The sequence below is a fragment of the Eublepharis macularius genome, chromosome 19, assembly GCF_028583425.1.
Source record: "Eublepharis macularius isolate TG4126 chromosome 19, MPM_Emac_v1.0, whole genome shotgun sequence".
In the NCBI taxonomy this organism is placed as follows: Eukaryota; Metazoa; Chordata; class Lepidosauria; order Squamata; family Eublepharidae; genus Eublepharis; species Eublepharis macularius.
Window position 1 is genome coordinate 8,326,457 of NC_072808.1, and position 17,772 is coordinate 8,344,228.

The following is a 17,772-nucleotide window of genomic DNA, read 5'->3' on the forward strand; positions in this document are numbered from 1 at the left end:
TTTGAAATCAATCTTCTCGTGAAAGGCAAAGATGCCATGTCCAAGATCATCTTCAGACATCTTACAAAAAAGTTGGGACATATGAAATCAGAGGCTTGGTGCATTTAGCTCAGTATAGTATACCCTGAATGGAAGCAGCTCTCCAAAGCAGAGAAGGACTATCGCCACCACCTGGTACCCAAGATCCTTTTTTAGCTGACTACACCTGGGACCTTCTGCCTGCAACCTGGTACACTACCTACCCCTCAGGGTCAGCAGCATCAGTCAAAGCAGTGCTAGGATTATACTCCAAGCATTTAAAGTAACTCCAAACATTATGTTACACTTCGTAATTCGATGTGTTGCTCTCCTTACAATAACTCTGTAAGGTAGGTCAGCATTATGCCAATGCGTTGGACCCCGTCAGCCTTTTTTAACTCGTCTTTTCCACTCACTCAACCAACCCTATGTGGCTTACATCAAGGCAGGTTGCACGATCCCCAACATAGCCGTTTAGGTGGTCAAACTGGATCCCACCCTCCGTTTTTCACAAGTGCAGAAACTGGTTGGATCTAACCAAATATTTGGAGGGCCTGTGGCACGCTTGCAACCGTCTAGTGAGATTATGCCAGGAGTGATATTTGAACCAAGGACTTCCCAATCCGAAACTCAGTATATAGATGTAGTATTTTAAATGGTGGAATGTAGTATTTTATGCTTTTAATACTAATAATTGTTGAATTGTGCGATGTGTTTTAAGCCTTGTTGTGATCCGCCCTGAGCCCGCTGGTGTGGGGAGGGCGGAGTATAAATTGAATAAATTAAATTAAATTAACCACTGAGGTGCCAGAATATGGCACATGGACACACCTACTGCTGAAGTCAGCCAAGCCTGGGGCTGGCTGTTGCCTAGAAGGGAAATAGCCAGAGAACTCTACATATGCTGTTTGGAGTACCCCGATGGAAGAAAGAAATCGTATTTGGACTGCCTTCAGTACCAGGTACGTTCTCTCAAGACAGCTTCCCTGAAACATTCATCCACTGAACTTCGCAGTAATCCAGTCACCTAGCTACCGTGAGTCAGGCAGAACAATTTATAACTCGCCAAATTCACTCCTCTGAAAACGTACATTATTTATTACGGAGATTTCTAGTCCACTTCCCACCTGGGGCTCTCAAAGAGACTTGCGGAAATCAAAACACTTCAGTGAGGCCAGCAGAGATTATAAAAAACCATTCAAAATAATAATCCTGCACACAAGCCCTCAAACACAGCAATAACAATCTTCAAAATTAGATACAACACCACCCGCCCATCAGTTGCCACTCAAATCAGCAAAGGCCTTCCTAAATAAAAACATTTTAAGTTCCTTAAACATACAGAGCTGAGGTCCATCAGTGGCTATTAGCCACAAGGTATAGAAGGGACTCTCTGTCTAGGGCAGTGATGCTCTGTATTCTTGGTGTTTGGGGGGGAGCAATCAGTGGGAGGGCTTCTAGTGTCCTTTCCCCACTGGCAGACCTCCTGAGAACACCTGTTTTTTTGGCCACTGTGTGACACAGAGTGTTGGACTGGATGGGCCATTGGCCTGATCCAACATGGCTTCTCTTATGTTCTTTAAAAAAAGGTGTGGACTGACTTGGCAGGTTATCTTGAGTGAGAAAGTCCCATAAAAAGGAGACCGACAGGCTTGTGTTTAAACCTCTGGACTTGTTGAAAAAAACAGCGGGTAACTGGTTTGCTGGATATCTAAACTGTTACGGCAAGACTCTTCACAAAACGAGGCCTACTCACCTGATAATCCTGGTCATCGATGTTGAAACGTTCGCGGAGATTGCGGAAGACCTGTGGGCAATACTCCTTGAACTTGAAATGGCTGGGCAAGTTTTCCCTGGAGGAGAGACAGAAAGAAGCGGCTGCTACATTGAGAATCCCCGTCAACAAACACAGAAGAACGAAGGGTTCTAAGGAGGGCTGTACCACATGAGACAGAGGCAAAAAGATATTTTTGAATGCGCTCATATAACGAAAAGATCCCTGCTACTAAAAAAAAAAAATCTTACGATCTGACAGAGAGATTATCACCCTGTACACTTCCCATTTTCTACTAGCAGGAAGCTTTTAAAAAAATACAGGGAAGCATTCAGGAAGCATTCAGAAAGTCCATTCAACCTCTCTCACAGTGAGGCATTCGAGTGTCAGGTGAGGATCTGGGAGTCCCCGGTCTGAACATCCACTCCGGCATGGAAGCTCACTGTGGGCCCGGTCACTCTCTCTCGGCCTAACCTACCTCACAGGGTTGTTAGTGTGAGGGTAAAATAGAGGAGGGGAGAACCATGTTGTAAACGGCTTTGAGTGTCCAGCACGGAGAGAAGCAGGGAACGAAGAAATATACCTCAGGACTCTCCCCCCCCCCCACACACACTTGGCCTTCATGCGCACAGGCCTTTTGTTTTCTCCTGCTTAGGAGACAAGCTCGTTCCCACAAGAACCTCATCGAAACTCATTCCCGTACACACAGCCTGCAGTTTCTGAATCAGCAGGCTAGGCTGACAAGGAAACAAGGTTTTACTAAAGTAATAGCTACCAAGTCAATCTGAGCATTATCTCAGTAATCTGCGGCCCATGGCCTATAATCTCCTCACCATTAGCTTCCTGTATCACATGGTATAATCCTCCAGCTCTATGCAATTGGCTACACTATTAGTCAGGGAGAAGAGTCTTCCTTTATTGCTAATAAGGGAAGAAATTGGAGAGTTGGGTGGGGGCGAGAAAGGTTTCCCCACCCCAACTAGAAGCCCACCACCTTTCTGAAGTGGTACGGTCCGAGGAGGGCTAGACGGCATGATGTTCCCACGTGTGCAACTTGTACACTTAGTGAAATTCTGTCAATAACTTGGGGCCATCAGCACAGAGCTTTCTTGGGGATCAGATACTCTTGTTCCAACATCTGCAAGTCACACACACACACACACCCCGACATACCAAGCTCACAATGATCCAGTTAGCACAATCACAACAGAGAACACAGAAAGGCGAATGCCATGTCCGCAAGACAAAAATACCAAAGTTATCAGAGGAAGACTGACCCTTATCAGAGCCGTGTTAACCCATGGCCGGGCCCCGAGGCTTTCAGGTATTTCAGCCCCCTCCGGCACTTCAATCGTTCACCCCACAACAGCTGACAGCCTGACCCTGGTACAGTAGGTGCTAGACCGCAGTACATAGCTCTAGATCCATTTTGAGAGTTTTCTGAAGAATCACAGAGTTGGAAAGGGCCATACAGACTTTCTAGTCCAACCCCTGGCAAGTGCCAAGGACACTATGTTGGGGAAGACTGGTGTACCAAGTGTTTGGACATCTCTTTATGTAACCACCCAAGAAATCCAAACTGGGATGGGAGGGAAGTGCAGGACAGTTTTTTTAAAAAAAAACAAATACGCTCAGGGCTGCTAGTGTCTGACAGCCGCTTGATGACTGATGAAAGCACATTCGAAAGAGGGTAAAGGGACACAAGGTCGCAGCGGCGGCAGACACAGCTTCGCTCGTCTGAACAGGGTCTCCTGCAGGTGCCAGGGCTGCACACGGGTGCTGACACAAGTCAGCAGCAGCCCGTACACAGGCTTTCTCTGTGGTGGAGGAGTGGGGAATCAAACCTGGCTCTCCAGATTAGAGTCCTGCTGCTCTTAACCACTACACCAAACCATAACAGACTAGAATTCCAGCATGACAGAAAGGGGGCCCTATCTTGTGGAATGATCTGCCTGGGGAAGTCAGAAGAGCCCCCACTCTACTGGCTTTTCATAAACGATGCAAAACCGAACTATTCAAAAAGGCTTTTTACTCAGATGGGAGGGCTGTATTGTAGGGAAGATGCTTCACTAACGTGTTAGGGACCATAGGCTTCATCACTATATTGCCTTACATATTATCTGCTGCTTTAAATATGTACTCCCATGTACTACCAGTACTCCATGTTGTCTAATGTCAATCCTAGAACTGATTATGTTCTGCTTTAGTATTTTTTCTACTCTGTATTGGATTCTTGATAATGCTATGTCTTTTAAACTTGTATCTATTTACCCTGTGGCATTGTTTATGGAAATGTCCTTGATACTGTATGGAAATGTACTTGATACTGATTGTCCTAATCTCATACTGTGTAATCCGCCTGGAGTCTCAGTGAGAAAGGCGGACTATAAATGACATACATACATACGTACGTGCGTACATATGCATCCCAGAGAAGCCACAACCCTGTGACTGGAGCACATGCTTTGCATGACTAAAGTTGCCTGATCTAATACCCAGCTCTTCTACCCAAGGACCTCAGTCAGACAGCGTCCTGCCCAAGATGCTGGGGCAGAACTGCCAGGCGGGGCAAGGCCACAGGAGGACCTCAGGCCTTAAGTCTTCAGACCCCAGCAGCTCCTTACCTGTTGAAGAGATGATTGTTCACTTTCACTTTGGAACTGGCCTTGAAGTCATCGGGGAGCAGCATCACCGGCTGGGGGACTTGGCTCAGCTCGTTGACCTGACATGGGGAAGCAGAGATAAAGTGCTGTTGGTTTCTCTCGTAGGAAATCGCATCGTCACCACAGTGCCCTTCAAGGGAGTCCCACAATGACAACAACATTCGATCTACATACCACCCTTCAGGACAACAAAGTGTGTTGTTATTATTATGCCCACAACAATCCCCCTGTGAGGTGGGTGGGGCTGAGAGAGCTCTGGAAGAGCTGGGACTGACCCAAGGTCACCCAGCTGGCTTCAAGCGGAGGAGCAAGGAATCAAACCTGGCTCTCCAGATTAGAGTCCTGCTGCTCTTAACCACTACACCAAACCATAACAAACTAGAATTCCAGCTTGAGAGAAGGGGGCACACAACTCAATACCACATCACCACCAGTCATGATGCTTAGGCGATTCATGGGATTAGAAGTAGCAATGGATATGGCCAGTGTTATTTTGAGAACCCCTCCTCTCTCCAAGCCACATACTCAGTTTCCAGGCAGCCTCAGAATATACTTACAAGCCCACAAAAATGGGTGCATCACGCGCACATGAAGAAATGTATGTCAAGTACAGATGCTCAGGCAGGTTAGCCATAAAAGCCAAGAATCCTAGGACAAATGGCTTGGAATCCTTTATTCATACAGAGAGAGCTTATTTCAAAGTAACACCCCCTAAGGGAACCACTGCGGCTTAAGCCCACTATTTGGTTAAATTCCATAATAAAAAGAATAGCCATACATAGTCCGTCCTGCTCTTTTTACGATTTTAACTATTTTAACGTCATTGTTTTAAATATTAGAATTCCTGTGGTTCCCAGAGAACTATATACATTTTAAGATAAGATTTTAAACGCTAAATGTATTTTTTATGTCCTTTACATTTTTACGCTGGATCTAATTATTTTATTGACTGATAAGGATGTATTGTTATTGTTATGGTCTCTGACCGCAAATAAATTCATTCATTCATTCACTTAAGCCCACTCTTGAGATTTTGTGCACAAACCCAGAGGAGTAGGTATGCAGGCTAAATCATAACTTTGCTACAGCACCGTAATAGCCCCTGGCCCCAGGGAGGCCTGCCTAGCATCAACCAGAGCCAGGGCCTTTTCGGTCCTGGCCCCAACCTGTAGAATTCTCTGTCTACTGAGACCAGGGACCAGCAGGATCTGTTATCTTTTCGCCAGGCCTGTAAGACGGAGCTGTTCCGACAGGCGTTCCGCTGATGCTGGGTAGGGCCCCCGCCAGCCGAATAGGGTAGAACGGGGCCCTCCCTATCAGAACATCCACTTCCAAAAAGAATGTTTTTCTCTTTTTAACTATCTTTTAGTGACCGTTGAAAATGGATTAAATGAACTGTTTTTGTGCTGTTTTGTGCTTGCATTTTAAATATTTATATGGTATATTTTGCGTTTTAAACGGCGGGCTGCAAATTTTAACGTGTATTAATGTAATCCGCCCTGAGCCTGCCAGTGTGGAGAGGGCAGAATATAAATTGAAACAAACAAACAAATAATAAATAATGCCAAGAGTATAGCAGATTCTGTTGCTTCTATCAAATGCCCACTGATTCACAAGCCTAGGAAGGGGTGTTTTAGGTTCAGAGGAAAGTACAACTGTCAACTCAGTTGGCACGGAGCAAAGGAATGAGGATATGAAGTGGTAGATCGCATCACTTTAGAGTGCAGGTGGAAGGATGCAACTGAAGACGTCTGCCTAGTTAGCAACTCCCTGCAAACAGAAAGCCGGCACAGCGAGCAAGGGAAATGGACAGAATCCCTCCTCCCACTGCACTCTTTTACACAAAGGAACGCCGAAAGCTGGAACGGATCCCCTGCTGCTGAAGTGGTGCGGTCCACCCTATCGCCCTCAACATCCTACCACCTCGTTCTGCTGACCCAAACCCTCTGATCTTTGACCTCAGATGCGGGCCTGTAAGATAACCACAAAGGCAGAAAGAAGTGAAGGAGGAGGGCCCACCTCCTGCAATCACGGGCAAGGGAGAGGGAAAGGTTTACAGGTCAGAGAAGCCTGGGGGGGGGGGGTTCAGCCTAAACCCATTGTTAAATTCCAGCCAGCTGCCTACACCCCTTTACCGTCCCCCTTCCATATCCCAGATTCCTACTGCCACAGAAGGTGCCACCCCCTTTCCTGCTGAAGAGAAAGCAGCAGCGTCAGGGCCAGTTTAAGCCAGCCTGCACAGTGAAACATTACCAGCCATTAAGATTATACATAGCATCCAGCACTAGAGACAGAAGTGCAACCACAGTTGGGATCTAGACTCCAGGCTACTGACTGATGTGGGGGGGGGAGACAAGCAAGGGGAGAAAGAGTTGTTCTATAGCTTAAGTTGAATATGTTGTACAGAGCTCACCAAGTCGAGCAGAATTTGGATACATTGAAAAGCAGCATTTTTTTTTCCCAGCACATACTTGTACGCACATCCCAGCTTATATTCCACTCTTAAAGAACACAGAGACTCTGCACGACAAGAAAATTCTGTACTAGGACCATCCAAGTTAAGCTCAATTCCATTCCACACACAGCTTTTCTATTTTGCGTCATCTCCCCCTTGCTAAACGAATTGTGGGAAGAAGCAACAGCAAAACACTGCAATGCACTTCTCTCTTCTCCAGCCACTTCTCTGGCTTCCGAGGCGCCATCGGTAACCATACCTTTTGCAATCCCAAGGATTAGAAAACCTGCCCTGTTAAAAATGAAAACCAGGATTCTAGAGAAGCTGAATTCTGAACCCAGTGCGACATTCTGCAGATTCCCTTTGCTTCCGCAGAAATGCAGTGCACACGTTAAGCGATTAAGTTGTAAAAATTTCTGCAAGCTCTCGAGTGCTGCAAACGGAAAGAGCAATAGCAGCCAGACCACCCACCAGATACAACTGAGAGGTCCAGAAACGGGCTGACCCTTCTGGCAAAGGGATGCTCTTGCCTGTCGAGTCAAGCAATAACATCATGTGGCGGGCGCGGCCACAAGCTAAAGATTCAGAGCTTGTATTCCCAGTTGAGGTCAAACGTTTCGTTTTTAAGAGAGAAAAGGACACTTCTTTGCTTGCCTTCTACTGCCTGGAAAAAGCCCAACATCAGCGATCGTGGTGAATGGCAATTAACTGCACAACTACACATTCACACTTTCATTGTTAAGGGACAGCTGTGATTACTTTCTGAGGGAAAAAAAAGGAACACATTTATTCTTGTGGGCTCAGTGGCAGGGCACATGCGTTGCAGGCGGAAAGTCCCAGGTTCCACATCCGGAATCTCAAGTTAAAGGACCCCAAGTAGTAGTGGATATTGAGAAATAACTCTCCCCTGAGCTCCTGGAAGGCAGCTGCCAGTCATAACAGGGAACACTGAACTAAAATGACCAGTTGCCTGACTCAGTACGAGGCAGCTTCATTGTGTTTTTTTTTTTAATCCCTTTTAACATCCTCCTTCAAAGGAAAGATAATATTTCTCCTCTCAAACTCAAGGACTTTGCTGACCCCATTTTTTGCATGTCTCATGAACCACCTACCAGATAACTTTTGTCTGCTGTGAACTCTGCCTGCAACCACACCTTTGCAAGGTAGACTTTGCTACTTTTAGCTCCCTTACAGGCTTGGAGTGGTGTCCCTCCCCTCCTAAGCTTTTGGAACTCTGAGGGACTGGTGGCAGTAACTGAGGGCATTTGAGGGACTTTCCTTCTCTTGCCAATTTGATAATTGCATTTAGCCCGGCTTGTAGAACTCTGCTGGCTCTTCCCCTTAGCTGGGTTGAGGCACCAGGGCCCTGTCGCCGTGACATGGTATTTCTCAGGTACACGGAGCAAGCTAAACAGAAGCCAAGTGCTACAGAGCATGCGACCCAATTTTGCCAAGCAAAACCAGTATTCAAACCCTCTGCGGCCAGAAGGCTCACTGGGTGACCTTGGGGCCAGGCACTTTACACGCAACATGCATCAAAGGGTGCAGGCTTGTTCCTGCATGCACAGGACAGCACTGAGGAATCGCTTCTCTCATGTGGGCTCAGGGCTGAGAACAACTGAACCACGGGACTGGGAAGACGAGCGCAGATTCAAGCTCCACTCTAGGTTTATTGGAAAGATCTTGCCAATTATACCGTTCCTGCAAGAACAAAGGCAGTCCCTGGGCAGTGTTTTTAGCTTTATCAGCCTTCTCTCGCTCATCTTCAGAATGAAATAAAGTGAGGTATAAATGCCTCCATTGTTTCAAGCTCTTTTTGCCCACTGCGGTGAGCGTAAGGATCTCTCAAACGGAAAATTAAGCCAACACAGGCATTAGAAGAAAGAGAAGATAAAGTACACCAGACTCCCTCTTAAAACAAGCCAGTCAATGAAGGGCAGAGGGGAGAGATGGCCTGGTGTGGCTAGAAAGCTGCAAGACTCGATTTCTTCTGCAGGGGCTGGGGAGGTGGAAGAGAGTCTTTCAGTTATGTTTGCTGGAAGATCTTTCTCTTGTAGGTTACTTTGCATATCATAAAAGCGATAATTATTGAGTTCCATTGGTGCTAGCTCCTGGCAGCACTGGGTTCTGAAAAGAACTAGCAAAACGATCCACTGCTGTTTGCAGAGTAGCAAGCTCGTTCTAAATGGAAACCATCCGACCCAAAACAGCAACAACCAGCCATTCATAGCCAAACAGGGAACAGCCGTGCATACATAGTGTTAAGAAGGTAAAAAATCAGACACTACAAGAGTCAGAGAAACCGAGCCGATGCATGCTACGTTAGCCTAGCGAAAAACACCAAGATGCCCAAGGCAATTTTAGCTTCACCAGTTTTTTTAAAAAATGGAAAACGCGTCACATGGCATATTATTTTTAGAAGCACCAAGGGATAGGAAGGAAGGAAGCAACCAGCTTTTGTACGCTATGCCTGTGGCAACCAGACAGTTTGCAAGACAGAAGGGCATGCTCCCAGGCCCACGTACCAGCAGCCTCCTTCAATCCGGAATCTGAAATATTCTGGTGCTGAGTCACACCGGAGCTCATTCACTCTCCTCCCCACCCTGGGGGGGGGGGTTGTCATAAAGTAGCTGGAATCAGAGGGAATGTAGGTTGGCTAGTTAAGATCAGTGCACATCTCATGCAAAGAGACAATTGCCAACCCATCCACCCTACGCTGGTTAATTCTTTTTCCATGCCGGGCTTAGGAGATGACCTCCTTTCAGAGCTTAAATGAGAGCAGGTTCGTCGCAATACAGGTTGTACTACAGGGACGACAGCTTCAGCGGAGACGCTTTAATTCATTTACCACAGTACTGTGCTATTAATACCTCTGCAGCGCCCCAATCAGGCCACCCCTACCCTTCTGCCCAGCAGGAAGGAGTTCCTCGGCAAATCCAGGGCATCAACCTAATGCCAGGGCACCGATGGCCTATTTACTTGATCGTCTTATCACACACATGCTCCAACTGAGCACTTACACTAGAGGTTCCCGACTCAAATCTGAGTTCTACAACCAGAGGTAAAAAAATCTTCCCCATGCTTGTTAAAAAGAAGGAAAAGAACAGTTTTCGTCCAACTTGCTTAGTCAAAATCACTCTGATTATACTGCCCTAAAGGCAGTATAAATATCTGAGAAACAAGCCCCCGCAAAGCAATTTCGCAAGAGACTTCTGCATGGAATTTCAAGCCACAAAGAATGGGAGAATGTGTGTTCAAGAGACTAGCGGGAAGGTTACTTCTGATAGGGACCTTTCCTTAAAGAGTATGGGAATAATGAACTCTGGAGGGGAAATTATAGAACCACCATTTACAGTGCAATCCTAAACATAGTTACTCCAGTCTAAGCCTATTGGAATCAATGAGCTTAGACTGGAGTAACTCTGTTTAGGATTTCATGTAGTCTCCTGTCTAGAGTGCTGCAGGTGTTCTTCCAGGTGAGCTTGCCCCGTCTAAAACAGCTTTCGACCATCTAAGGGCCAAGCTACAAGTGACGAATGACACTTGAACGGCAAGTGTATTTCTCTGTGTTCACTTGCGCTCCACTCAATCCACTTGCCGTTCAAGTGCCACTCGTCACTTGTAGCTTGGCCCTAAGACCTCTGAGAAATATACCAGCAACACAGTACAGAGTCAAGGCATTTCCAAGCACGTTAAAGAGACAATGAAGCACAACTGCAGAGAAAATCACAAGGACGTCTTCGCAGATGCCCAATAAGAACTCAACTGGCCAGTTCACGTAACCAAAGACCTTTATTCTCCCCAACAGGAGAGCTTGTGATCACTTCTAGAGACTGATCGTAATTGTACTGATACCTGCCAAATGAGGGTATGAGAAAGTCTGAACACCTGGTCCCCAGACCTGAACCAGGCAGCTCAAGATTCCTCTCTTACTCATGGGATGAAGTAGCTTGCAAAGGCAAGTTATGGCTCGCAGTCACCACCAAGAGCTGTTAAAAATGGGCTCTATAGTAAACCGGGAAATCAATAAACAAGCAGACAACTGGTGGTTGACCTCAACCAAGTATAAACTCGTAAGTAAAGCCAAAATATTTCTTTCATTGGTACTGCAAAATGATCCCTGGCAAATAACTCCCAGTACTAAATCCCCAGAGGGACAAAAAACTGGATATTTGTAACAGAGGGACTATCCTTCAACAGGAAATACCAGAAGAAACTGGTTTCTAGTCCACAGCAAAACATTCTTCTAAAAAATGCCAGGCAAAATTAGAGGATAGAAAGAGGATATCTAAAGACAGCTGCCTGGTTATTATTTGCTATGAGTGCCCCGTAAGGACTCTCTTGCAATGCCCTTGTTTCCCAGTCCCATAGAGGATGCATTGCATTTATTTATTTATTTTTATCCCACTTTTTTGCCAGTTGGGACAAAGCAGCGTAGAGATTCTCCCACAATGATCCTGTGAGGTAGGCCATGCCGAGTGTGTGCAACTGGCCCAAGCTCACCCAGCAAGTTTCCATGGCAGAAGGGGGGTATTCGAACCCAGGTCGCCCCAAACCCTAACGTTACTCACTAGGCCATGCGGGCTCTCAGTATGACAGGTCCTGAGAAGCTGAATGAACAAAGCTCAGGATGGGATGCTAATGAGAGGAACTGCTAAGATAATCTGATATAGTGAAGGTTAATTTAATGATATGTGGGCATCCTTAGAAAGAGTGTGCCAGCACGGTATCTGGTAAATAGAGGAGGGGTCATTTGGCATTGCAACTGTACTCCTGGTGATTATATTCTACACCCCCTCAGATAACACTGGACATGGGAGAGCTTAACCTAAGATTACACCTGAGAAGTATTCATGCCCCGCCGGCAATCCTTAGCCCCGGACAATGAAGATATAAAGAGGATAAGTACCGAGTGGGGCAGGGGAAGTTCTGAAAAGAAAGTGACAACATTTTTCTGCTCTGGCAAGGGCCTTTCAACTCAAAATTATGGTCCCAGGCAGGACAGAGAGATAATGCATGACCCTGAAATTTTAGGCAGAATTCCCAATTAGTAAAGGAAGGCTTAGGACAACGGCTACCTTCCCAATATTCCACCTGGTCGCACCATGTAAGGCTGCATAAGGAAAGGAAATACACATACTGGTAAAGCCTTAGACTAAGGAATGCAAAATGAACGCCTCCTAGATAGAAAATTTGAGAACGCATGCCCATTTATTGACCCATCTGTTCAGGCACTTGACTGATTCCTTCAGCCAGCTCTCAATATTAATTCCCCCAAAGAGGAAGGTATAATTTGGTATAGGTCAATAACAAGTGTTCGTTTTATCAGGTGAACAGCTTTTACCAGCAGTTCAGGTCTGTAGGGAAAGAACAGGAATTATGCTGCTTGTACCAGCTGTCAAAGGACGATAAAGGGGGAGAGGAGAATACGGACAAAGAATCGTGGGAAGAATCTGGCTTGATACCAAGCCTAGCAATAATTGAGGGTTTTAAGCGCCTTTTATTCAGATCTCTGAGCCAAAGACTCCAGAAGTGGCTTACAAAAGGAATCCCACGCAATACAACCCCAAAGCACTCGACAATTTTAAAAAATACACTTAAAAAGAACCTGGAGGGAATAACTCTTAACAATATGAATTGTAAAGCACCTCAAGCATTTTGAGGGACCACCTATGCCATGCAATGAACATAATGTTGGACTAAGACAAACGAGACCTGGGTTCAAATCCCCCCATACCATGAAGCTCGCTTGGTGACCTTCGGCCAGTCACGCGCGCACACACACACACACACACCCTCTTTCTCCATCAAACTTACCTCAGGCTGCAAGGATGAACTGGAGAACAGATTTGCTCATGCTGCTCTTAACTCCTTGACAAGAGGCATGACAAGACAGTACTAGATGGGTGGGATATACGCAGCTCATCAGCTTTCTACCTGGACTGGAGAATTTAAGATTTGCATCTGTTCCCTGCAGGGCTCTCAAACCCAGCTGTAATGTGGGGATAATAATACACTGATTTTGTTCACTACTCTGAGCAGGGCAATAATCTGTCTAGAAGGGCATAAATCCATATCTGAAGAAGTGAGCTGTGGCTCACAAAAGCTTTTACCCTAGCACAAATTTTGTCAGTCTTCTAGGTGCTACAGGACTCTTGTTCTTTTCTACTGCTACAGATAGACGAACTGAAGAAGTGAGCTGTGGCTCATGAAAGCTTATACCCTACCACCAATTTTCTAAGTCTTAAGAGATGCTACTGGACTCTTGCTCTATTCTACAGACAGACTAACATGGCTACCCATCTTGCTCTGTTTAGAAGGGCATAGTTATTATAATTAACTCCTGAAAGAAAGGCATGATGCAAGCAAATTAGAAACACAGACTAATAGGCAGGATATCTTTCACAGCATCTCAACAGTTCTGACCTGGGAAGAGCACAAAACAGGCCCCATTTATGCTTCGCCTTGCCTCCCAACGGGGCTTCCCTCGTTCTCCTCCCCTCCATTTTACTCTCACAACAACCCTGCGAGGCAGGCTAGTTCGGAAGGAGGTGAGAATGAATCTGGAACAAGGGCGGGCAGAGGCAGAACGCGAGGAGGCGCCGCTGCGGGGAGTCCCGCGCGCAGAAGAGAGACGCGTGTAGAGGGCCGCGCAGGCACGTGAGGACGCCCGGACGCGTGTCGCTCACCTGATGGCTGATGCCCCAGCCCAGCACGGCCAGCAGCGGGTCGGCCGACCGCAGCACCTTCACCCGCTGCGGCACGAAGTGCTTCTTCTTGGTCTTGGTGCGGGTGCCCGGCCCCGCCGAGGCTGCCATGGCCGCCGCCGCCCAGCCCCGCTTCGCCGCCCAGCCCCGCCGCCGGCAACGGAAACAACGATCAGCTGACGACGACGCCACGTGACGCCCACGCGGGGGCGGGGAGGAGCGCCGTGACGCATCACCCCGCCCCCTCACCGAAGGCCGCCATTGGTCGGGAGGGCCAGAGCGGAGCCAATCCCACGCCTGGAAGGGAAATTCCAGGGCTGTCAGTGCAATCCTAAACGGAGTTATACCAGTCGAAAACCATTGTAATCAACGGGCTTAGAGTGGCTTAACTATATTTAGGATTTCACAGTTAATATGAGTCCAGTAGCGCCTTTAAGACTAACCCACTTTATTGTAGCCTAAGCTTTCGAGGACCACAGCTCTCTTCGTCAGATGCATAACCCACTTTATTGTAGCCTAAGCTTTCGAGGACCACAGCTCTCTTCGTCAGATGCATAACCCACTTTAATGTAGCCTAAGCTTTCGAGGACTACAGCTCTCTTCGTTAGATGCATAACCCACTTTAATGTAGTCTAAGCTTTCGAGGACCACAGCTCTCTTCGTCAGATGCATAACCCACTTTAATGTAGCCTAAGCTTTCGAGGACCACAGCTCTCTTCGTCAGATGCATAACCCACTTTATTGTAGCCTAAGCTTTCGAGGACCACAGCTCTCTTCGTCAGATGCATAACCCACTTTATTGTAGCCTAAGCTTTCGAGGACCACAGCTCTCTTCGTCAGATGCATAACCCACTTTAATGTAGCCTAAGCTTTCGAGGACCACAGCTCTCTTCGTCAGATGCATAACCAACTTTAATGTAGTCTAAGCTTTCGAGGACCACAGCTCTCTTCGTCAGATACATAACCCACTTTAATGCAGTCTAAGCTTTCGAGGACCACAGCTCTCTTCGTCAGATGCATAACCCACTTTGATGTAGTCTAAGCTTTCGAGGACTACAGCTCTCTTCGTCAGATGGTTCTTGAAAGCTTAGGCTACTATAAAGTAGGTTCGTCTTAAAGGGGCGACTGGACACTATTTTGCAACTACAGACTAACACGGCTAACTCCTCTGGATCTATGACTGTTAATAATGGAGGTCAGGGGGGAAGCAGGGATTTCAGTGTTGTATGGAAGTTGGCAGCAGGGTGTGTAAATGGTGTTTTCTTCTGCTTGGTTTTATACGTTGCAAGTAGAATCGTGCACGGATTGGCTAAAGCGTTTTTTTTGTTTTGGTTGGGGGGGGCAGTCTTGGTTGCATGAAAGCAGGAGTCTTGTATCGGACCCTTGCCTTGATTTCCCATGCAAGAAGAGCAGTGCTCAACATTTTTCCAACAAAGACTCTTACCATATATGAAACCAGAAATGACACCGCATTGCTGGCAGGAAATAGGAAAAGTTTGGAACAGTTATTAATGAAGGTTAAAGTGCCAAAGCATGACTACAGATGAATGTCAAGAAGACAGAAGTAATTGATAGGGGAATTTTTAATAGGAATCTGCTGCATAAGTTCCCCTTACTGCCACTTACCCACATATATTTCAAGACTCCAAAATACAGTGATTACAAAAGAAAACTGGGTTTATTGTTTACAGAATAAGCCCAGACACATAACACCTCTCTTTAGGATCTTACGCGATTCTCAATTACATCAGAGAATCTTACCTACCTTAACACTAATTGTTTACAGAATGATTGCTACTTGTTTACAGAATAAAAGATCAAAATATAAACAGTTCTTCAGAAATTACATTTCCCAGGGTACACGGCACTGAGTGACAGGATAATCAAATCTCATTGCAATATAAACAGTTTAAATGCTTGGAGCCACACTTCTGTTATGGGTTAAAACGTCACTGGGACACTGTTCTTCCAAGGCTAGAACTTAGTTGTGAAGTAAAAACAAGAGAAAATTTGAAAGGAAAAGTTGAAAGGAATTGTTCTCGCCTCACTGTAAGATTGAGCTGACCTGTAGTGGCTGGAGATCTCCCGGAATTACAACTAATCTCCAGGCCACAGGGATCAGTTCCCATGGAGAAAATGGTTGTTTTGGAAGGTAGGCTGTATAGTATTATACACTGCTGAGATCCTTCCCCAGCCCAAACTCCATCTTTCCCAGGCTCCACCCCCCCCCCGCCCCCCCAAATCTCCAAGAATTTCCCAACCTAGAGCTGGCAATCCTAGGAGAAAGAACCTGCTTGTTCAGGAAATTTTCCCCTTTGTGTAGGAGCCTTGAAAGAACGAATGCTCACATATAGGATTCTTAGCAGTAATGACTACGGAGAATGTGCACAATTTGAAGATTAACAATTGAAAATAAAATGTTTCCGGTAGGTAGTTGTGTTGGCCAGCAGTGAAACAGCAGGATTTCAAGTGCATGGCCCTTTTAAGAGACCAACAAGATTTTTAAGGTGTAAGCTATTGAGAATCACAGCTCCCTTCTTCAGACAGGTGCCTGGAGAATGGGTCTCTTCTTCTTCAGCTGTTGGAAGGAGCTCTGATTCTTGAAAGTTTACTTCCTGGAAATCTGGTTGGTCTCTAAGGTGCCGCTGGACCCAAATCCTGGTGTTCTACTGCGGTCCAACACGGTCACCCACCTAAAACTTGCTTACATAGGTTTGAGATGAAATTCATTGCTCCCATTTACCCAGCTTTTTGGACCCATGATGGAGGTGTTGGTGAAATATTAACTATATGCAATATTAAGATGAGCTAGGGTATAGCTAGGATTAGAAAATATAGTTGCACAGCACATGACAGAATCACTTTAAGCAGATCTGGGGTCTGTATGGGAGAGCCCTTGGGAGTTCTGTGCAAGCTGCCATATGTTCTGTGAAGAAAGGTGGGATTAAAATGCCACACAGTCATAATGTCTGTGCTATCATTGTATATGGTTTTCATGCCACTTTAAACTGTCATGGCTTCCTCCAAAGAATCCTGGAAATTGTAGTTTGGGGAGGGTGCATTCCTATTTTTGATCCACAAGACATCTTCTTTTCCCTCCTTAGAATTCCCAGGGAAGAGTGAATAAGTATTAAACCAACTCAGCTGCATAGTATAGATGTACCCCAAATTGACGTTGTCTGCATTGGAGATATAGGCTTCAAAATATACGGCTGCAGCAGAACTTCAGGACAGGACAGTGTAAGAGTTTCTCTTCTCTAGATGTAATATGCTGTATGTGCATAGCGGAACTAAAGAACCAAGGATAGCCCCTGTTTGCTTCAGGGACTTTCCGAATGTTTGAATCCGCTGTAAGAAGATGCGTGCCACAAGGCCCTTAATCCAGTCTTGCCAGCTGTGGATTGGGAAATTTCTGGAGATATGGGGGTGGAGTTTGGGGAGGATGTATCTAAGAAGCCTTTCTGTCCATCATAATCTTTGCCTGCCCTTCCTTTCATATGCGAGCCAATTTATTTCTGGCCTGAGAAGGGGGAGACAATTGAATTCTATTGTGGAAGTTCTAGACAGTTTAGAACTTTGGTGTTGCCCTGGTGACACGACATCAAAGCCATTCGCTTCAGTTTGGCTGATTGGCCAAAGCCGGCAGTCAGGGTTCCGGTCAAGGAGGCTGCTTATGCCAGGTAAATTCATCTTCTGCCAGGTAAATTCATCTTCATTCATCTTCAACAATCTCTCTGCACTTGTTGGCAAGACTCTCATTCCAGCCCCTGCCTCAGCAACATTTTTTTTAAAGTTAAAGCTGGCATCAGATGGCAGCACACCAGCCTGCTAGCCTGCCATCCAATGCCCGCATGCCCAAGCCAGCCTTCTGCCTGCCTGCCCACCTCCTCCAGAGCAGCCCTTTACCAAGTATATGGCAGAAATCCTTTACATCAATATTGGCAAAATAGAAAAGAGTCCAGTAGCACCTTTAAGACTAACCAACTTTACTGTAGCATAAGCTTTCGAGAACCACAGTTCTCTTCATCAGATGCAGAGAGCTGTGGTTCTCGAAAGCTTATGCTACAGTAAAGTTGGTTAGTCTTAAAGGTGCTACTGGACTCTTTTCTATTTTGCTACTACAGACTAACATGGCAAAGTCCTCCGGATCAATAT

General features: G+C 46.1%; 1 protein-coding gene across 1 annotated transcript in view; it reads right to left on the reverse strand.

The window, feature by feature from the left end:
• PIP4K2C (phosphatidylinositol-5-phosphate 4-kinase type 2 gamma) overlaps positions 1-13,778 on the reverse strand; it is a 37,731-nt gene extending 23,953 nt beyond the window's left edge. The window contains exons 1-3 of the mRNA XM_055003662.1: positions 13,600-13,778; positions 4,417-4,514; positions 1,775-1,871 (exon numbers count right to left, since the gene is read on the reverse strand). Coding sequence (XP_054859637.1) covers positions 1,775-1,871; positions 4,417-4,514; positions 13,600-13,728 — 324 coding nt within the window. The 5' untranslated portion in view covers positions 13,729-13,778. The remainder of the gene's footprint in view (positions 1-1,774; positions 1,872-4,416; positions 4,515-13,599) is intronic.
• Between the last annotated feature and the right edge of the window lie 3,994 nt (positions 13,779-17,772).